The 18,312-nt window shown below is 37.3% G+C and overlaps 1 protein-coding gene across 3 annotated transcripts in view; it reads right to left on the bottom strand.

Moving 5' to 3' along the window:
• LOC107103978 (nuclear factor of activated T-cells 5-like) overlaps positions 1 to 18,312 on the bottom strand; it is a 28,957-nt gene that overhangs the window by 8,894 nt on the left and 1,751 nt on the right. For 2 of the 3 annotated variants that reach the window (XM_015403859.1, XM_015403865.1), the window contains exons 2-8: positions 8,915 to 9,043; positions 3,368 to 3,998; positions 3,048 to 3,231; positions 1,420 to 1,610; positions 1,168 to 1,340; positions 897 to 1,031; positions 720 to 772 (exon numbers count right to left, since the gene is read on the bottom strand). In XM_015403859.1, the coding sequence (XP_015259345.1) occupies positions 720 to 772; positions 897 to 1,031; positions 1,168 to 1,340; positions 1,420 to 1,610; positions 3,048 to 3,231; positions 3,368 to 3,998; positions 8,915 to 9,043 (1,496 nt within the window). Of the gene's footprint in view, positions 1 to 719; positions 773 to 896; positions 1,032 to 1,167; positions 1,341 to 1,419; positions 1,611 to 3,047; positions 3,232 to 3,367; positions 3,999 to 4,582; positions 4,646 to 8,914; positions 9,046 to 18,312 lie in introns of those variants that run through there. The other variant, XM_015403872.1, reaches the window with a different exon arrangement.

The following is an 18,312-nucleotide window of genomic DNA, read 5'->3' as shown; positions in this document are numbered from 1 at the left end:
TATGCCTTTTATTATGTGTGAAGGAGCTGCATATATATATATATTTAAAATTTAAACAGCTGGCTGCTCTAACAGCTTTTTTTCCATCACCTCTGTAGTTATTTGATTGGTTTTAAACAGTTTCTGCTCACTCTTTAAGGCAGCCTTTGAAATCAGGTTCTATCTGCTCTTTTCCAGACTGATATGACTGATGGTTAACGCCGTAGGTCACTCTGGCTTGCCAAGCTAGTTAAATGTAAAGCTGCCTAAACAGAGAGTCTCTGCGATTTAACAAAAAAGCATTTTGTAAAATTGTGAATATTACATATAAATGTTGCTGTTTTAGCGGTAAAGTAACCATTTTCTTTTTCAAATGATGGATTAACCAGCGCTTATTTGCAAGTTTATTTATTTGGATTTAATTTTTTAAGCTAATACATTCTCTAAACACTAGAAAATGTTCCGTGACTGGTCCTTAGTCTTTATGATGCTATCTTTTCCTTCGTCTTCTAAGCAAACCTCTGGGGCTTTTCAAACAGAGGTTTATGCCCATCATATAAATTAAATCAGATTTGCTACTCATATTTTTTGGACAAATCCAAACCAAATATTATGCTTGTGCTTGCAGTGCAAAAATACAACTGAAAAATGAGGTGTGAATACGTTTTTAAGGCACTTTATAAAGAATATAGTTTCAATTCAATTTAGTTTATTTATGAATAGTAGATGTTTGCAAGTACCTGATGAAAAAGGTCCATGTCGATCTTTGCCTCAGCTTGCCAGGAGTTATCATCTACAGAGTTGAGAGCAAATAAATTTTTTTAATTTTAATTTTTCCAGCATCTATTTAAAATACAAACACAAAAGCTTACAAGAGGCAACAAGATCTAAAGGAGTCTCAAAACTGACAGCAATACCTGAAATGTTCTCCTGAAATATGACTTTGGTTCCTTTGAGGAAGTTCTTTCCAATTATAAACACCTCATCGCCTCCTTTCACGGAGCCGCTGTGGAGACTCTTCTTCAGGATCTCAGGCAGTCCGGCTGGCTGGGCTGGATATAGAAGAAGTTAAAGAACAATTATTATTTTTTTTTTTTATTATTCAAATTTAAAACCATTTTAACAAACAACAAAACAGAGCCAGTACATCTGCCAGTACAGTTTTCCCATTCAGTTTGAAATACTCACTGCAGAGAATAGGTGATGAAGGGACCTGCAAAGTCAGCACTGATCCATCAGGTTGGGGGATGTTGACTCTGAAGGCCAGCCTGGCTCGTGTACTTTTCTTCTTGGACCCAGCTACGCCGATACGTGCCTCAACATCTGCGTTACGCAGCTTCAAAATTCCTACACAGTCCACACTGCAGACACCAACATGGGAAGGTAAAATAAGCCTTACACACTTAAAAAAGACACAACAAGCAAAGGATCTGTTCTTACGCTAGCATCATGTCATTGCTGGGCTCCAGCGGGATCTCTATAACCGTGGTGCCGTCTATGTCCACCTCCTTACAGGCCGTGGTGTTGCGTCCTGTTACCCGACATGCCTGATAAAAACCATGAGGCTTCACTCTGCCTGCATCATTGGCAACAAACACTTGAAGGATCACTGGTTCGCTAATGCCTTCCAACTGTGGACAGAGCAATAAAGATAAAAAAAAGAATAAACAAGAAAATAAGTGAATGGAAACAGTGACTTAATCCCCTGCAGGAGAAACTTTACCTTTAAACTATGAGGTTTGGTCTAAATTCAATTCTGTATAAAAATATGAAAAAAAAAAAAATAAAAACAACTGACAATCAGATTGAGAACATATCTAATGCTTTAGACTCTTTCCAAGATGACATTCTAAATTCTGAAAATGCAATTTTTTTAATAAACCTTTCTAACTTAATATTCAAGCATCTGAGTCACTTTTAAATTAAATAGATACATTTGTATGAATCGTCAAAAAAAATTGTGAAGGGAAAATGTCATTGTCTATTTAGTCCCTGGAGCCCACTAGGTGGCAAAGCTTTAAATTGCTGCTGTTTCTAAGCCTGGTTCCTCCTTTGATACCAAACAAACTATTGACTCTGCTATCTTCTATTTTGTTTTTACAAACAAAATATCAGCAAAAGGACAAATTAAAAAAAAATGCGATTAAAAATATATAAATAAATAATGTCAAGATTTGACGTTTTGTTTTTTATAGATTTTAAAATTTAGTTAATTATTTTTTTTCCCCATATGCTCCAAAAGGAATAAAAAGGTCCTTTTATACATAAGCTGAAGCTAACTTCAACATTGGGCTGTATTATGGTTAGAGAAAAAAATATTTCTTAACCCAACTGGATAACTGATATCTAGAGTGCTATGGAACCTACTGAAAAAAAGGCTAGGAATGTAAGCCTGGACAAGCTCAATGAAGTCTTGCAGATAAAGCCCTATAAACAGACATTTTTAAGCTATTTGAATTTAAAGTTATTTGGTTAAAAGATCAATCTACAATTTATGGATACAAATTTAACTTGTGTTTTTTTAATATAGGTGCTTCAACAATTATATCATTGAGATGTTTATTTCAGTATTTTATTACTGCTATGGAGCTCACATTTGACAGATCCAATAAATACAGAGATTTATTTAAATTCTTATTATCTTGATGATTATGGACTTAAAAGTTTGGTTTCTCTGTAAATAACAATGCAGACAAAACAATATCTTGATAAGGCATTGCTTCACAGGTCTATTAAACTGCTGTAGCTTTTTCCTTCCACTCGACTTTCCATTATAGCAGTGGATACTCGGAGGATAGTCAACTTTTACAGTGATTACTTTTATTTGCTCTGATATGATTTTATAATCTTTGGTGAAACAAAATGTTCATTAGCTGCTAACAACAATAAGACTGACAGACAAACCACTGAAATACATAATTCTGTGTTCTTTTTAAACAAATTAATAAAAAATAATTCTTTTAGCATCAACATACAGTAGACTGGAATGTTGATTGGTATTAATATTTTCCATATCACTTTCAGGCTCTTCCTGGTTAAGGCTTAATTGTGGCTGTTTGGGGTCAAACCTTGACAGTGGGGAATCCTTGCTGTGTTCGATCTTTAACTGAACCTCTGCTGCCCTCCGTCAGATACCGAGCTCTGTGCTGGGTCTCTGGCTGCACCAGGATCTTGAGCTCCTTTCCGTCACTCCTCTGAGGAAACTGAGCAGACAGCGACCCACCCTTCACTGCAGTTCCTGAATCCAGAGAGCTGAACAACAAAAAGAAAAAAAACTCAATTACTGTAGACAAAAAGAAACTAAATTGCTTTTATTATATTGCTAGAAACACGGTGCGGTGCTGCTGTCATTTCAAATAAAGTAACACAGTTTGAGGAAGGTACGAACCTTGCAATTGTGCTGCTCTTGTCTGTGCTGAGCTGGGAGAGGACAAAGTGAGGACCCTTGGCGCTGTCGGCATCAAACACATCCATGCTGTTCTCTGGAGGAGCAGGTTTGGGGCCCGGACGCTGGCGGGGGGTGCGTTTTCTGGATTTGCGTGGCACTTCTGTGTTGTCGTTGTATGAGATGGAGCTGATCAAGCTGAAGTTGGACACGGAGTCGTCGGCCCACATACTGCTGCTGTGCTCCGAGTCCGGACACGGTGCAGTGGATATGGTGGGTTCATCTTGGCAAGACATTTGGCTGTCATCGAACAGATCTTCGGGTGGCGGTGATATGCTCAACACAGGCCTTCGCTTTGATGGGGTGTTTTGCAGCTGTTGCACACCGAGCCCTGACAGCACTCCGCTCCCTATGTCCCCGCCTGTGTTGTTGGATCCACCTGTGCCTCTGCTGGGGGCGGAATCGGCGGCCTCCATTCCTTGCATCTCGGACACTCTGGCCCCGTCTCCTCCCGCAGAGTGGAGATGCGGAGAGACTGTCAGATGTTCTGAGGCAGAGGTAGAGCCGCCACTGGATGAGAGTCCCATGGCCAGGGAGGAAGAGGCAGAGGGGCTGGAGGTGGAAGAGTTGGCATCTGTAGTGGCATACACAGACAAAGTTAGCACAGGTGTTCAGCACAGAGCAGGCTAGCAGTCCCATTCAAGCAGCTGAATTTGTGCATGATTTGTTTTGATTTCCCCTCTTCCCAACTCTAATTTCAAAAGACCGTTAGTCAGTTTTACGCTCTCACTGTGCATGCGAGAGCTGCCAAGCATTGATCCAATAATCTGAAGTTAAAGTTGAGAAGGGTACTATTGGTCCCACAAAGTTTTGATTCTTATAAAAACCTCCCAATTAAAAATCAAGGTGACAAAACTGACATGCTTTGTTTACAAAAACAAAAGCAAGCTACAAATTGTTACATACACATTGCCAGAAAGAAACAGAACAAAACCTGGTCAAACTTTCTTGTACAGCCAAATTTATTTATTTTTATTTATTTTTTGCAAGCTGAATAAATGTGGCGCCAAATTAAAAAACAAAAAAAATTGCCAGGGTTACATCACAGTTTGTGCAATGTGCATTCAGTAGAAAAAACAGTAGAGTTTGCGCATGCCAATTGGAAGATTTGGTTGGGACTGAGCGTAGCCATGGAGACAGAATAAACAAGCCTCTGACCTATGGAGCAGTGAACTGCAGACCATTTTATATGCAGACACTCCCTGCCTCAGAGGGAACTTCCTGCAATAAAAACGAGACAGCCAATGAGCAACAAGAGAGCTGATCATTCAAGACTCAACTTCTGTCAATCTCTAAATTGGATGAGTGAATACACTGAAGGAAGGAGTAACTTTGGAAGTTGATCATGTATAGACACTTAAAAAGCATGTGCACTTTGTTAATAATGATCTGAAAGACATTACAGTAGTCATGCTTTTGATCAGCACTGCTTAGGGCCAGCTAGCCCAGACAGAACGGTGAAAAGGTAGCGTTAAACAGAAAGCGCCCCCTCCAACCCGACTGCTGACCAGTTAGTTTGCTGGTTACTCTAAAAGAGGATCCCTGGTAGTTACAGGTAAGGTTTGATCGCAGTCCTGAACCATGATCTCAGATCAGACCATTTTTTATTGCAGTTTACTAAAACAAATGACCTCCAAGGGGCAACTTGACCATTTCATCAGATTAAAAAAATCCTTTATAAATCACTGAAAACATTACCACATAATTTATAATTTAAAACAAATGATAGCCTAGTAGTTCATGTAGCATTTTCTTTTTTAGGCCATAAGCCATCCAAAACCATTAACAGCCGACAGCTTTATTACAACTAAATAACAGATGTAGGAGCAACAGAACAGCTTAAATATTAGAACAATATCTTTTGTGTAAATTGGACACAAAAGGCTCTTAGCTTTAGAGATTATTGGCAGTAAATCTTATACCACTGAAAAACCTGTTAGATTTCCTTTCAATTTAGCCACCTATTTTAGGAAAATGTAAGCTGTTAAAATGTAAGAAGCTAACACACCGCCAATCTGGAAAAAGCAAACATATTGAATAGTTAGTGCTTCATTAGTGCAGGTTTGTGCAATTAAAATTATTGTTTGTGCTACTTTGATATCAGACAGTAAAGATAATTTTTTTAGGACATCCAGACACCACCATCCCAGTATTAACCTCTGAATTGAACCAAAGGGTTGTACTTTTTTAGTGCCACGTTAGTGCAGATTTTTGCAGTTAAAACTGTTTTGTGTTTCTGTAAGAAATTATTTTTTATTATTTTTATTTTGGTAGATGACATCACCCTCCCCCTATTGAGCTCAGATTAAAACCACAATGGTCTACTTGAACCACAGTGGTCTACTTTTTATGTGCTACACTAATGCAGATTAAATATTTAAAAATGACTGTTTAAAAAAAAAAAAAAAGCTGCACAAAGTTTATCTGCACAAATCTTCACTAACAAAGCACTAAAAACGTAGATCGCTTTGGTTCAATTGGGAGCTTAATGAGGGGATGGTGACCTCTGAATGACCTAACAAGTAATCTTTAATATTTCTGATAAAAAGTTGGACAAATTATAATTTGAAATGCACTGCACAAGTTTTTTCCATGGGTGGGGTGGTGTTGTCACACACCTGGATAAGCATAGACGAGTGAAGGGGGTGAAACAATAAATAGGTTTAATTGTGATGCCGTGATAAAGACAATTTTTAATATTGTGATAATTATTTCAAGAATCATCAGTTGATGCCGTAATAGAATAATTGTTAACTAGAGCATAAAGACTATAAAAAGATGCAATTTGCTGAAAGAACAACCCACTTAGAGCACAAATTAAGTCAAAACTGATTTTGCATTCAGGATGAGAAACCTTTGTCTATAAAAATGCCCTCCAGTACTCCTTACCAATTTAGTTTTAGGTCTTAATAAATAAAAATTTATAGTCTATTAATCACAATTTGCTATTTAATTATTAAATCAGTTATCAAGATAACCATTAATAATAGCAATAGTAACTGAACAATAAAGTTATATAAGCTTATGAACGTTTGGTGTTGATGATGGGTTGGGTGGCTAAAGCTTGAGGAAACCTGATATAATGGGAATTTAACAAATCATCTTTTTAACAGGCAGCAGCTGTGGTTGTAAGAACCTGCATCTTCATGCTGGTCTCACACACTGTGGTGGAATGGTATCCCATTCCACCTTTGGCACAAACAGCATGCCAAAAGCAGATCCAACAAGTGTTGGAAGGAGTTAAGCTGCAGGCAGGTCATTCCATCCATCTGATATCCACAGCACACATAACTAACTCTCAAGTGCTCTTTGTTACAAATCTGGCACCAATAAAGACTATAAACAGGCTTTTCAACACCATAAGATGCATTGCCAAAAAGCTTTTTGACAATAAAGAAATCATCAATTCAACCAGTTTCCTTACCATTTCTGCTAGGTTTATGAATTGTTAACAGCCTTAAAAGCTTGGAGCTAAAAAGCAAATGAAGAAACTAGAGCAAAAATAAATCAGGGAAACGGTTAACGCATCTCATTCAATATGTTAGCAATAAGTTTAATGTAAGAATTATTTGGAACAATTAACAGGAACAAAGCTAATAACAGCCAGAGGTAGGTCAATTATAGTCATTTCTAAGAGAGGCAGACGGCTCAGATTTGGTCTTAAAGGAAATACATGATTTCAGTTTCTAACTTTCGGTTTTACACAGAACTCTGCCTTTGAGGTAGAAGTTTGTTTGAAATCTAGTCTAAATGTTAATAGAAACTATATTTAGTTTTTTGACTAAATCATAATGTCATGTGTTCCGACAAATTACTTCAGAGTAAAATTTGTTTAACTGAATAAAACATTTCCATGTTTACAACTTATGAAGTTTAACATACTAGAGATACCACATTGGATAAAATCATCAGGGAGGGATATAGTGATAATAAACATATAAAGAAACATAAATACTGTGGTTGTATAACTGTGCACACACCCTCTGAGGATTGGGGATATGCTAACAATTTACAAACACCTTCTTTTAGCAAGAGCCAAAGTTCCCAGAGAGCTTCAGAAAACATCATTGTCTAAAGGTATCAAGAGAAGGACAACAAAAAATATTTTCAAGCTATTTGATATACTAGTTAAAGCAGTCATCATGGAACAGAAAAAATGTGGCAGAACAACAAAATTATTAGTTAAGTGACTCAGCTACATTAAAGAAGCAGCAGGAATTTCCTAAAAATCTTAATACAAGTTATTAAGGGCAATGCGAATATTGAAAATTTGTGAACACAAAATCCAAGTCTCACAAAAGAACACTACACCCACATTAGGGCATGGTAATGGTAGCATCATGGTTTGCATCTAGTTTTCTTCAGTTAGAACTGCGGCCTTTGGCAATACAAGCAGATCCAGATAACATTTACTGACAAGCCTTCATGCTCCTGCCAGAAAGCTGAAGAAGAATTTAATTGTCCAACACGCCAACGACCAAAAACAAAAATCATCAAAAGAAAGGCTTCAACAGAGAGAGAGAGTAGAGTGTCGGTATGACTCTGTCCTAAGCCAGGCCCGAATCTGCATTTCCCCTCATATTCTCATCTAATGTTTAAAGTAACATAAAGGTGTGCCCAGTTACACAACCATTTTATGTAGTAATACAGCTTATAGATCACCTTAAATGGCAGAAATAGATCTGAAATTATGGATATTGGTCTCATTTTTTACATAAAAAATGGTATTCTGTAGGTAGCAGAATATGACGGAGGAGTTGGGCAATATGGATTAGTATAATCTTATCTTATCTTGATCTGGTTAATCTAAACAATATCCAGCTGCTTTAAAAGCTAAATATTTCCCATGCTGCTGCTAACACAGTGCCATGCATTAACTGTGTACGGTGAAAGATGGAGTCATGACATCCATCAGTAAAAATAAACAAAAAAAAAGTAAAAAAAAAAATAAATAACCCAGCTTGATTTTAAAATATCACCTCCTAATCCTCAGAACATTTCCTACCAAAAGTAGGACTTTAAACTGCAGCTCAAAAACAAATCATGTCAATTTTCCTCCTGCTGCTTCACATAGTCTGTTGTCTTGCAGTTCAGTTGATTTTTTTTAGTTAAGTGTAGCAAGAACAAGCAAAACAAAAAACCAAAAAAAAAAAAACCCACAAGGTTAATTTAAAAAGATAATCATCTTTCAACACATGTTCTGATCATAATTGATAATGACATTAAAAACAAGCCTCCAACTACCTCTGAAGTAATGCCTTTTCAGCAGTGTGGTGTTTCACTTGTCCAAAAGTTTCATAACACAAATACTTGACTTAACTTTGGCGACTTATTCAAAATAAATTTTGCATCAGATGAAAAGGGTGAAGTTGCCCCCCGGACAATCACAAGGCCGTATTTGCCGCTTCGCCCCTGCTGATTTGGGGAATGGACCGTTAAAGAAAAACTGATCCCAGATCATGGTTTTCACAGGCTGGGTGGATGTCTCACCTGTGGCCAACGTTGCAGAGGGGGGAGGTCCCGCCTCTCCCCCGCTCTTCTGGCTCATGGTGGGTGGGTCTGTTTGGGTGGACGACGGCTGAAGCTGGAGCTCTTTGGGGAGGAGGTCATATACTGACTCTGCCATGAAGGTGAGGAGAAGATGCATTAGTTTAATGAAAAATAACTTAAAACACATTATAATACATCCAAATGTTTACATTTTCTTTTTGTCAGTTATTATGGCCTGCTCTGTCTGAAACCTATAGTCTTTCTAGAGGTTTCTAAAGTTCAAAAACAGAACAGTATCTACCTTCGAAGAAGATTATTATTATTATAAAAGTCAATACTTTTCCAAGCCTAACCCAACCAAATCAAAATATCAAATAATGTAGGCCAGAAATGTCAAATGTTGTACTTTATTTAAATATAGAACCCTGAAGATGCAGATATGGATAAATGGATGAATAAAAGACATGGATGGACAGTGTCAGACAGATGAATGATCAGGTCAAGGACAAATATAGATAAATGGACCAAAGAATGGGGAATGAGTCAAAATACAAACATGACTCCATTACATTTGGAAAATTCTTCAATCCAACCTACACTTTTCCATACTACATATAGCTCCTTGGATCTCATACCAAAATAGCAACTCTATAGATAAACCAACACAACACAGGACAACAAAATAAACTAAATTTGTCTCCTACAGTCAAGTAAAAGCATAATTATATTTGATCCTAACATCATTCCTGACTGAAATCTCTAACATCTATAACACAACATTAAGCCTCATACTGGCTGATAAACACATCATTCTGCAACCCAGTTGCTAAGAAACAGGCACCTATCAACATTGTGACATGGATATTTCAGCTGCGCATTGGCAGCAGCAGCCAGCATGTGTAGTAGTCATCTGACACTTGGCACCAGCAGCGTCTTAACGCAAACTAGAGACTTGATCTCACACTTCTGACGTAAACAAGCAACAAATCTTAAGTCCTGTTCACACAGTTCATCACAGACAAGGATGAAAGTACTGATGTTTGAAAATGAGAGCCGACTGTCCTTTATGATGCTTGTTCAGAGCTTGTCTGCTAATGCTTTAATGTTTGCAGTAAATGCATATTACAGGAGAGAAGGAAGAGAATTATTAAGAGATCCACTTGGCTTGAAAGCCAAAACAAAATGAAGCACAGACCAGGTAATTCATGATTACTGGGTAAAACCAACAAATCTTGTAAGATCTATGACCTGTGCAAATAAAAATAGATGAAAAGAACCGCAAAGAACCGTCTGCAGATGAGTGAGGACCATAAACTACTCCTAATAAAATGAGTTTTCATATTGTGTGTAACCATCTTCAATGTGGTTTTACAATTCTGGCAAGGCTTTGTTATATTTTAAAGAAAGCAGGTCTTTGTTTCTGGTTTCATCAGAGATTAACTGCAAAGGCGACATGACCTCAGTCTAAACTACAATCATTGGCACCGAGGAGCTTAAGTCTACTGCATGTGTGTTCAAACAGAAGCCGTTTGTCAGCTGCAGAAGAAGTCAGAGAAACAAATATCTTCATTGTAACACAGAACATGTGCAGCAGCAGGAACTCGATATATTTCTGTCGAACAACAGAAGGACATCACATGAGAGGGACAGGAATGGCAGTTTATCCTGTGATCCGTTGTAGGAGGAGGGTTCAAGGAGATTAGGTGGCTGTGACCGACCTGATCAAAACGGCTACACGCTTGGTTAGAGTCTGTGCTCTGCTCACAATTTTAATTTAATGCCAGACTGTCAGACAGGTTTCCTCACATTAAATGATGAACATTATTCCAAATTGTAGCATTAAACCAATGTATTCGATAATTTAGTTCAAACACATTTTTATACTGATGCAACACAATCTGGGACATCTCTACAAGTATTCAATGCTTAAAGGGGAAGTCCTGGTATCAATGTTTGTTCCTCCTATAACTTGTCAAACTATCTAGTTTTTAACTTGTCGAACCTACTATAACTGATTTCTGTATTTTGATACACAGTGGGAGAGCCATGGCTACTATCCTCACAACCATGTGGGAGATTTTTTTAAAATGCAGACAGTTTAGCTTGCTCTGCAGGTGGTTGCAACATTTTCCCACCACAGTCTGTCCACTGGCGGGAGTGTATGTTCACCTGTACACTCTGGGGGCAGGCCACAGGGTAAACACTGACCTGTGTGCAAATCCCTGCAACTCATACGAACAAGCAGACATTTGAATACTGCACAGATTAAGTTTCAAGTAACTTCCCAAAGCATTTATGGAGCATCTTTACAAGACGTTTGATCTAAACAAGACTCTAACCTTAGTGGGGATCTAGGAAATGGATTTTAACAGCTTTTACTTTAACAATGAAGAACACATACTTGGCGCATTTGTTTTTTTTGCAGACTGAATCTTAGAATTTTGGGTCACCTGCCAGATGATAAAAAAAAAAAAAGAATTTAAAAGTCACTTGGAGGCGAGCATGCAAAGTGCTTAAAATCTGCCACAAAGATTAAAAACCCAGACTAATAAAGCCTGAAAAGGCGACATTGGTCAAAACAGTGGGCCGCAACAGAAAAGTCACTCGGGCGGAGGTTTGACTTCAACCTACACCGAGAACAATTAAATTATGTCATCTCATAGCTATGTGCTGCTCACATTACGCATGCCTCAGAGGTTCTGCCAAGACACAAGGGCATCGGTCCGTTTCTATTCGGGGGGGGCGATGAGAGGGCGAAGTAAAAGGCTATGTTTTAGTAGTATATAAAAGAATAACAATTTTAGCAAAAGCAAGAATTCATCTCGGTGCAAAGGCTCAAGCCAGAACCAAAATAAAAGATTTACTCAATGCAATCAAACTACAAAAAGAATGTATACTTTTTCCAACTCTTTAACACAATTTTATTTCACTTCTTACAAAAACAATGAAGAGCTTTGGAATCTGTTTTTTTCCTGCCTACAATAATCAGCTATACAAGCTGAGCTGAAACAGATAAACAGAAAAATAAAAAATTTCAATTAATTAAAAACCCAGTCTCCCCTTGTTTTGTGAAAACAGGAACCAACTCCATCTCCGTTTACTCTACATACTTCCTTTAAATCGCTCTGCAGTTTTGGGTATAATATCTAAAATTTGTACGACAGGTTTAATTTCCCGCAAAGACATCTAAAAACTGTTTTATTATCTCTATAGTATCATAAAGCCTAACTGATAACCACCCTGAAGGTAAACTGTTAATACTTCAAAAAAAATACTAATTATTTTACCTGCAACACTTCTTTGTCTTGTTTAAGCTGAGAGAGAACAGCACTGGTGGCCGACAGCGGCAAACATCCAGTTGTGGGTGGGTTTCTCAGACAGATGGCCTCTACATTCAGAAACTGACCATTACTGCCAACCCGGGCATTAAGCTACGTGGACAGTCCACTGTATCATCAGCAAACATCTCAGAGTTGCTTTTGTTGGCAAGCAAAACTCAGAAATGAATTGTAGACAAACTCCTTACAGATCCTTTTCAACTCAGCTTATTAGTCCATTATTAGAAAAATTACATGCCTGGTACATGGCTATAATCTAGATTGTTTACATTTACAAACATACTTTATAGTACAGGACCACAATGGATTTGAAATATTTTCAAGAATTGTCATCCGTCTCACTTTGAGGCCCAACAACAAAACAAAAACATAAGAGACAGACAAAAGAGGACTATTTGGACTCTGTGGAGCCAGTTGTCTTCCATACGTATTTGAGTTGCTCTTATATTTTGAATAAGAGCTTCTGCTACTTAGATTCCAACACGTATTCCCACTCTCACACTCCCCCAGTTACTGAGATATAAATAAACAGTTATGTTGTGGAGTGTGACCATATGGTAAGTCTCACCTAAGCAGGTCAGGGTTACAGAGCTTGCTGTTGGCTTAAGGAGGCTAGGACAGATGTGGCACCAGCAGGCAGGTTCAGCACCAACGTTTAAAATACAGACAAAATCTGAGGTGGCATCAAATCAGAATATTTATCTTTAATCATGTTTGAACATTAAACCCTGGGCATCGCTTCATAAATAAGACTTAAAGACACGAGCAGCCTCGTGTACAAAGGAGTGTGCAGCTTTCCTTTTTATGCAAGATTGGGAAATTTCTAAATTTGCAGAACAAAAAAAAAAATAAATTCAGAAATATAAAACCTTTGACATGTCACTGCACAACAATCCAATTTGGGTTGAATTGGTTAAATAATGATGGCCCAAAAATATGTATGTAAACAAGTATAAACAACCAAAAGACATCATCTGTCCTAGTTGCCATCGCAAGGTTTGTCACCGAGAGACTCTGTCGACATGAAAGAGTCTCATTAAGTATTAAAAAAAACATCAACTCTGTGGACATTTTTGGATTGACATTGTTTTATTAAACCCAGATTGTGTTTTGTGCTGCATTGAGTCCAATTATTGTAACATCAAATCATTAAAATTCACATGAATATTTCCTTCAGGAAAATGTAACCAGACACATCTGAAATATAGTTATGCACTACCGCATAAATTTGACCCAAGTATTATTATAATTTCAGATATTAAATTCTTTTTCAGGTCAACAAACAATAGATGAAGGTTACAGGCCTAGCAACCCAAGTCGCTGAACGTCACACAACTGTTGCTTTAAAAGATTCAGAGTGACACAAAAAAGAATCAGAATTCCTTTAAAGAAAAAATTTAAAGAAGCCATCCATCACACACAGACCCGAGTTTAAGTCTCTTCTTAGACACATTTGTGCATTTATATAGGAGCACAGCTATTTAATGAAAATGTGGTTGAATCATTAAAGGTAATTTATTCACAGATGGGGCTCTTATGGTAATACGAGTACAGTCTGAGCTCTGACTATATTTGAAAAATCAACTTCTCACTTCGAATTTTAATTATGTCTACTCAGGTACATTTTATGGTATACCCTAAAATGCTTTATATTACAGATGTGAGCAGCATACAGAAGAGGCATTTATTCGCTCTGGGATGTCTTTTACATATGGGATCCGTCATTGGCTCCCTAAAAATCTCCGGTTGCAAAGAGCGCAGTAGTGAGAAGTTAAACCCGAGTGTCTCAAACTGTCCTTTGTGACACTGTTCAATCTAAACCAGCTAATATGTCATCCATCATCATGCAGCCAGCAGGTCAGGGAGATCTCTGAACACTCTCTCTACATTCTTCCATTGGCGATGTCCTCTAGCAGCGCTACCCTTCCACAATTATGCACGGCTTTACGCAGCTATTTATGTACACGTGTGATTGCCTACAGCTTGTTCACATTATGAATCATACCTGACTTGTTTGGAATGAATCTGTCCATCCAACACCATTTATTTTTGCGCCATTTTAAGGACATTTATAAATACATAAATAAAACTAAAGTTCGTACAAAAATAAAAATCAGGTGTGATGCTCCAGAATATAATTATTCTTATTTTAAATTGTTATTAGCATATTTAAGTGAAACCTGTGATTTATACACTGTTATTTTTAAATTATAAAAGAAAAATATGCAACTGGGACACTTTATTGGTCACAAGAACAAAGTCTGTGAGAATTCGCTCACATTTTCATGCAACATTTATTTCTATTAATGCAGCATTGTACCAAAGATACTGAGCCTCTAATTGTTTGCTTGTACTGACAGTGCATGAGGCCCTTGTTTATTAGACGGTAAACTGTCAGAAAAAGATATTATCGCTTTTTAATAAATGTATGCTTTGTAAAAACACAAAAATTATTGTCTACAAAAACGACATTACTTTTACATGCTCCCATTTAATGCTTTGATAAATGACAAAAAGGAGGGCTAAAATCATCATGTATTCCCCTTTTTAACAGAATTTTACATTGCCTCATTCATGAAAGCCACAACCTATTTACTGATGGACTGATTAGTCTTATTCTTACTTACCTTTTATCAGACAGGGGAAAAAATTACCCAATTTTTACTAAAGATAGACTTTCCTTCAATTTACTTAACTGTTGGAAATGTTCAAGCAGGGTTAGAGGCCGAGAGTGGGTTCAAAAACGTTCTTGTAAACAAAAGAGGGTTGTAGCAAGAACAATTCAAGCCCATAATTTGCTGATCGAACCATTTACTATGCAATGTTGATGTTTAGTTATATTAGGTTCTAAATGTGTGGGGGTTTTTTTAGATTTAGACTTGTGTAAAGTCGTTTTAATCCTTTTTTTCATTGAATGGGGGAAGAAAATGTGACATCAGCCCATATTGAGGATCTGTTAGACTGAACTCAAAATGATCTTTTATTAACAACACAAAGCTGTGTTGGGTACAGGGACATGTGAATGTATAACATCACAATGTTAGCATGCAGCAGGAACAATGTATTACCATTGTGTTAATATTGTGCTGCTTATTTAAATGAGCCCCTCTTGGACTATTATCAACTATCACACCTTAACATAATGTACCATCTGTTTTTAAAACATTGTTAAGTTTTCTGCTGTGTAAATCTGAAGCAAACGATTATAAATCAGGATGGTGAATTAACAGATGCAGTCTCTGCTGTCAGGAAATGTTCCACTCATGGGAGCTGTAATGCCTCCATGGTGTGAGAGAACATTTACAGCCATGCGGATGAATGTCAAGATTAAAACTCACATAAATAAATCCAACAAATCTGCAAATATATTTACAGAAAAATCTGAAAACATGCTACAGCCCACAAGGGAGCAGAAATCGCATCTGTATCAGTCTGAGAGCCAGATTAAAAACAAATGGCACCAAAACATTGTCGAAGAGAATGACAAACGTTAAAAACTAAACAGATGAGTTGTACTAAAAACAAAGATCTTGTCTCAAAGGGGATGCACAAAGGGGAACCTTTTGTGGCCTTCTTGCCACCGCAAAAAAGAAATCTTGTAGTCCATCTTTCAGCGTAAGGGTACAGACTTCCGGAACGAGTTATAACCATAACTCCAAAGAGATTGAATCAGTAAGAAACAGGATTGCATAACAAAAACTGTTACTGGGACTGGCACCAACTAAATATGAATGTTATTATTCCGTACATGACAAAACTCTTGCTTGGTTGAGCTACTAATCATGCTTTTTATTAATTTCAAATTTCTTAACCTCTTATATGGATTTCATTTCTTTGAACCCCCCCCAAATGTGTCAAAATACAGACCAATAGGTCAGACCTGGAGTCCACATGGGGTTTGGTAAACACTGGTTATAAAGCAAAGCAGCTGACTGAATGAAAAGACCAATCTTAACATTCAGCAATACAATGTTCACAATTACATATACTGCTCCTGCAAATCTGTTTTGTGAGTCGCAGCAACACCTCAGCTGAAACCACTTTTTTTTTTCATTTCCTTTTAATCGACATCTTGGGCTAATCTTTAACCCAGTTTATTTAATTCAAACAGTTACTGTAACAATAATATGTAATTATGCTGGTGCAGATAAAATGGTTGCCAATCTCCTCCCTGTGTTTCGTGCAGGTTATGATGCTATAAAGCGTGGGTGCTGCTTTGATGATCACTGATTATAAAAGCGGTAGGGGTAAGACTTTAGATAATAAACATCAAAGTCTCTGATATATAACCGTCAAACAGCAACTTTCTTAATATCTAACTTAAATTTAAGTGTAATATAAACACAGGCGTGCCAACAGTGTCCCTCAGTAGCAAATGAACAAAGAATGAGAAGTTCTTGCACTTTCATAAAGACAAAATCTCCTTTAAAACTGCCTCAGACTGTTATTAACACACCAATCAAGTTCTGCGAGTGTGAATTCCCATGAATAATGACATTATGGCACGCGCCAAATGGGCAGTGAGAGGTTAATGCAGAGAACTATGCATTCAAAATGAAAAATGATCTGTTGCTAAGGATAGGCCATGACGTGTCAAAAACATGCCTCCACATCTGCCACCTCCACATAAATCCGCTCTGTCTCATCTCAATGTCCATTATTGTCTTTCTGGTGTCTTTGAATCACCTGGCTGGCCAATCTACAATAGACTACAAGCCAAACTGGAGCTGCCCTGAATTACTGTTTACTATTAGCCAACTGTTTTGGTAAAGCCAATTCCTTGGTTGGCCGCTCAGAAAAGTAACAGCAGGTGCTTACCTCAACACCTTCAGCTTTCTCATCAAACAGAAGGAGGAGGCCAGACTTTGCATAAAAAACTAACAAATAAAAAAACCCAATGACTGCATTTTAAGCACATAGTTAAAAAATACCACACAGGATGCTTTTAAGAATTTAATACTGCTGAACAAGTAAAGTATAATTACACTCGTTTTTACTCAATTCAATTCAGTTTTATATACCACAAATTTACAAAACATTCTCTTCTCCAGGCACAACGCAGACAGCTCTAGCAGATCATACAGAGGGATCTGTACAAAGCTGATTGCTGGTTTTCCTTAAATAGAATAAGAAGGATGGGCCAAGACATCGAGTCATTGACTTTATATTTGTTCTTTAAAGGCATTTTCTTGCATTCCATACAGCTGAACCAAAAACGGTGTGCCCTCATTGGAGAAGTACACTCCTTTCCAGAGAATTCAAAGCCAACATCATCCCTTCAATCAGATTTCAAAAGAACAGGAGTAGACTGCAATGGTTCCATCTGATTGTCAACAACCAAATCTATATCCATCTAGGATCTGTAAAACAAGTGGATGATGCCTCACAAGAGCCACGTCTGATCGTTGTGTATCCACACCATGCTTCTACCAGCAACACAGCTAATACCATCCTCATAATGGCGCTTTCAAGGGATGCATATAGCTGAAATCAATCAGATGAAAAGCTTTGATAATATAAATAGAAATGTTAAGCTATAACCATCCTCTTTACAATTTGCCTCAGCATTGATGTTGGTATACATCACAGATCATTTGCTCTAACTAGGTGTCTCGATACAACATTTTTCATTTCTAATACGATACAGATAGAGCACCTTTAAGAACGGACCAATACAGAAACTAACCAGTTACTGTATCAGTACAAATCCCACATGCTTTTATTATTTATTTTGTGCTGTAGAATATTAGGAAGGGCTTGATCAATGACATTAGTAAAACAGAGAACAATAGCCAACAATAGTTATTCAAACAACAGAGCCATGTAATATTAACCAGAGGGTTACAGGAACTTTAAACAGAAGCAGACTGTTTTCTATCAGCATGGCAATATCGGAGATTTTAGATGTAGGCCCAAATTTCAAGACAGAAGAAAAAATCTCTCCCCACAACAGTTTTTATTAACCCATTATAGGCCACTCAGTGAAATACTTTGAAAATCAAAATTTCAAGCCATGTTACAAAGGTAATAAGAACAAGACCTTATTACCTTTGTAACATG

Source organism: Cyprinodon variegatus, unplaced genomic scaffold, assembly GCF_000732505.1.
Source record: "Cyprinodon variegatus isolate N-32 unplaced genomic scaffold, C_variegatus-1.0 Scaffold35, whole genome shotgun sequence".
Taxonomy (NCBI): Eukaryota; Metazoa; Chordata; class Actinopteri; order Cyprinodontiformes; family Cyprinodontidae; genus Cyprinodon; species Cyprinodon variegatus.
Note: the sequence above shows the minus strand (reverse complement) of the source record. Positions and strands in the feature narration are given on the sequence as shown.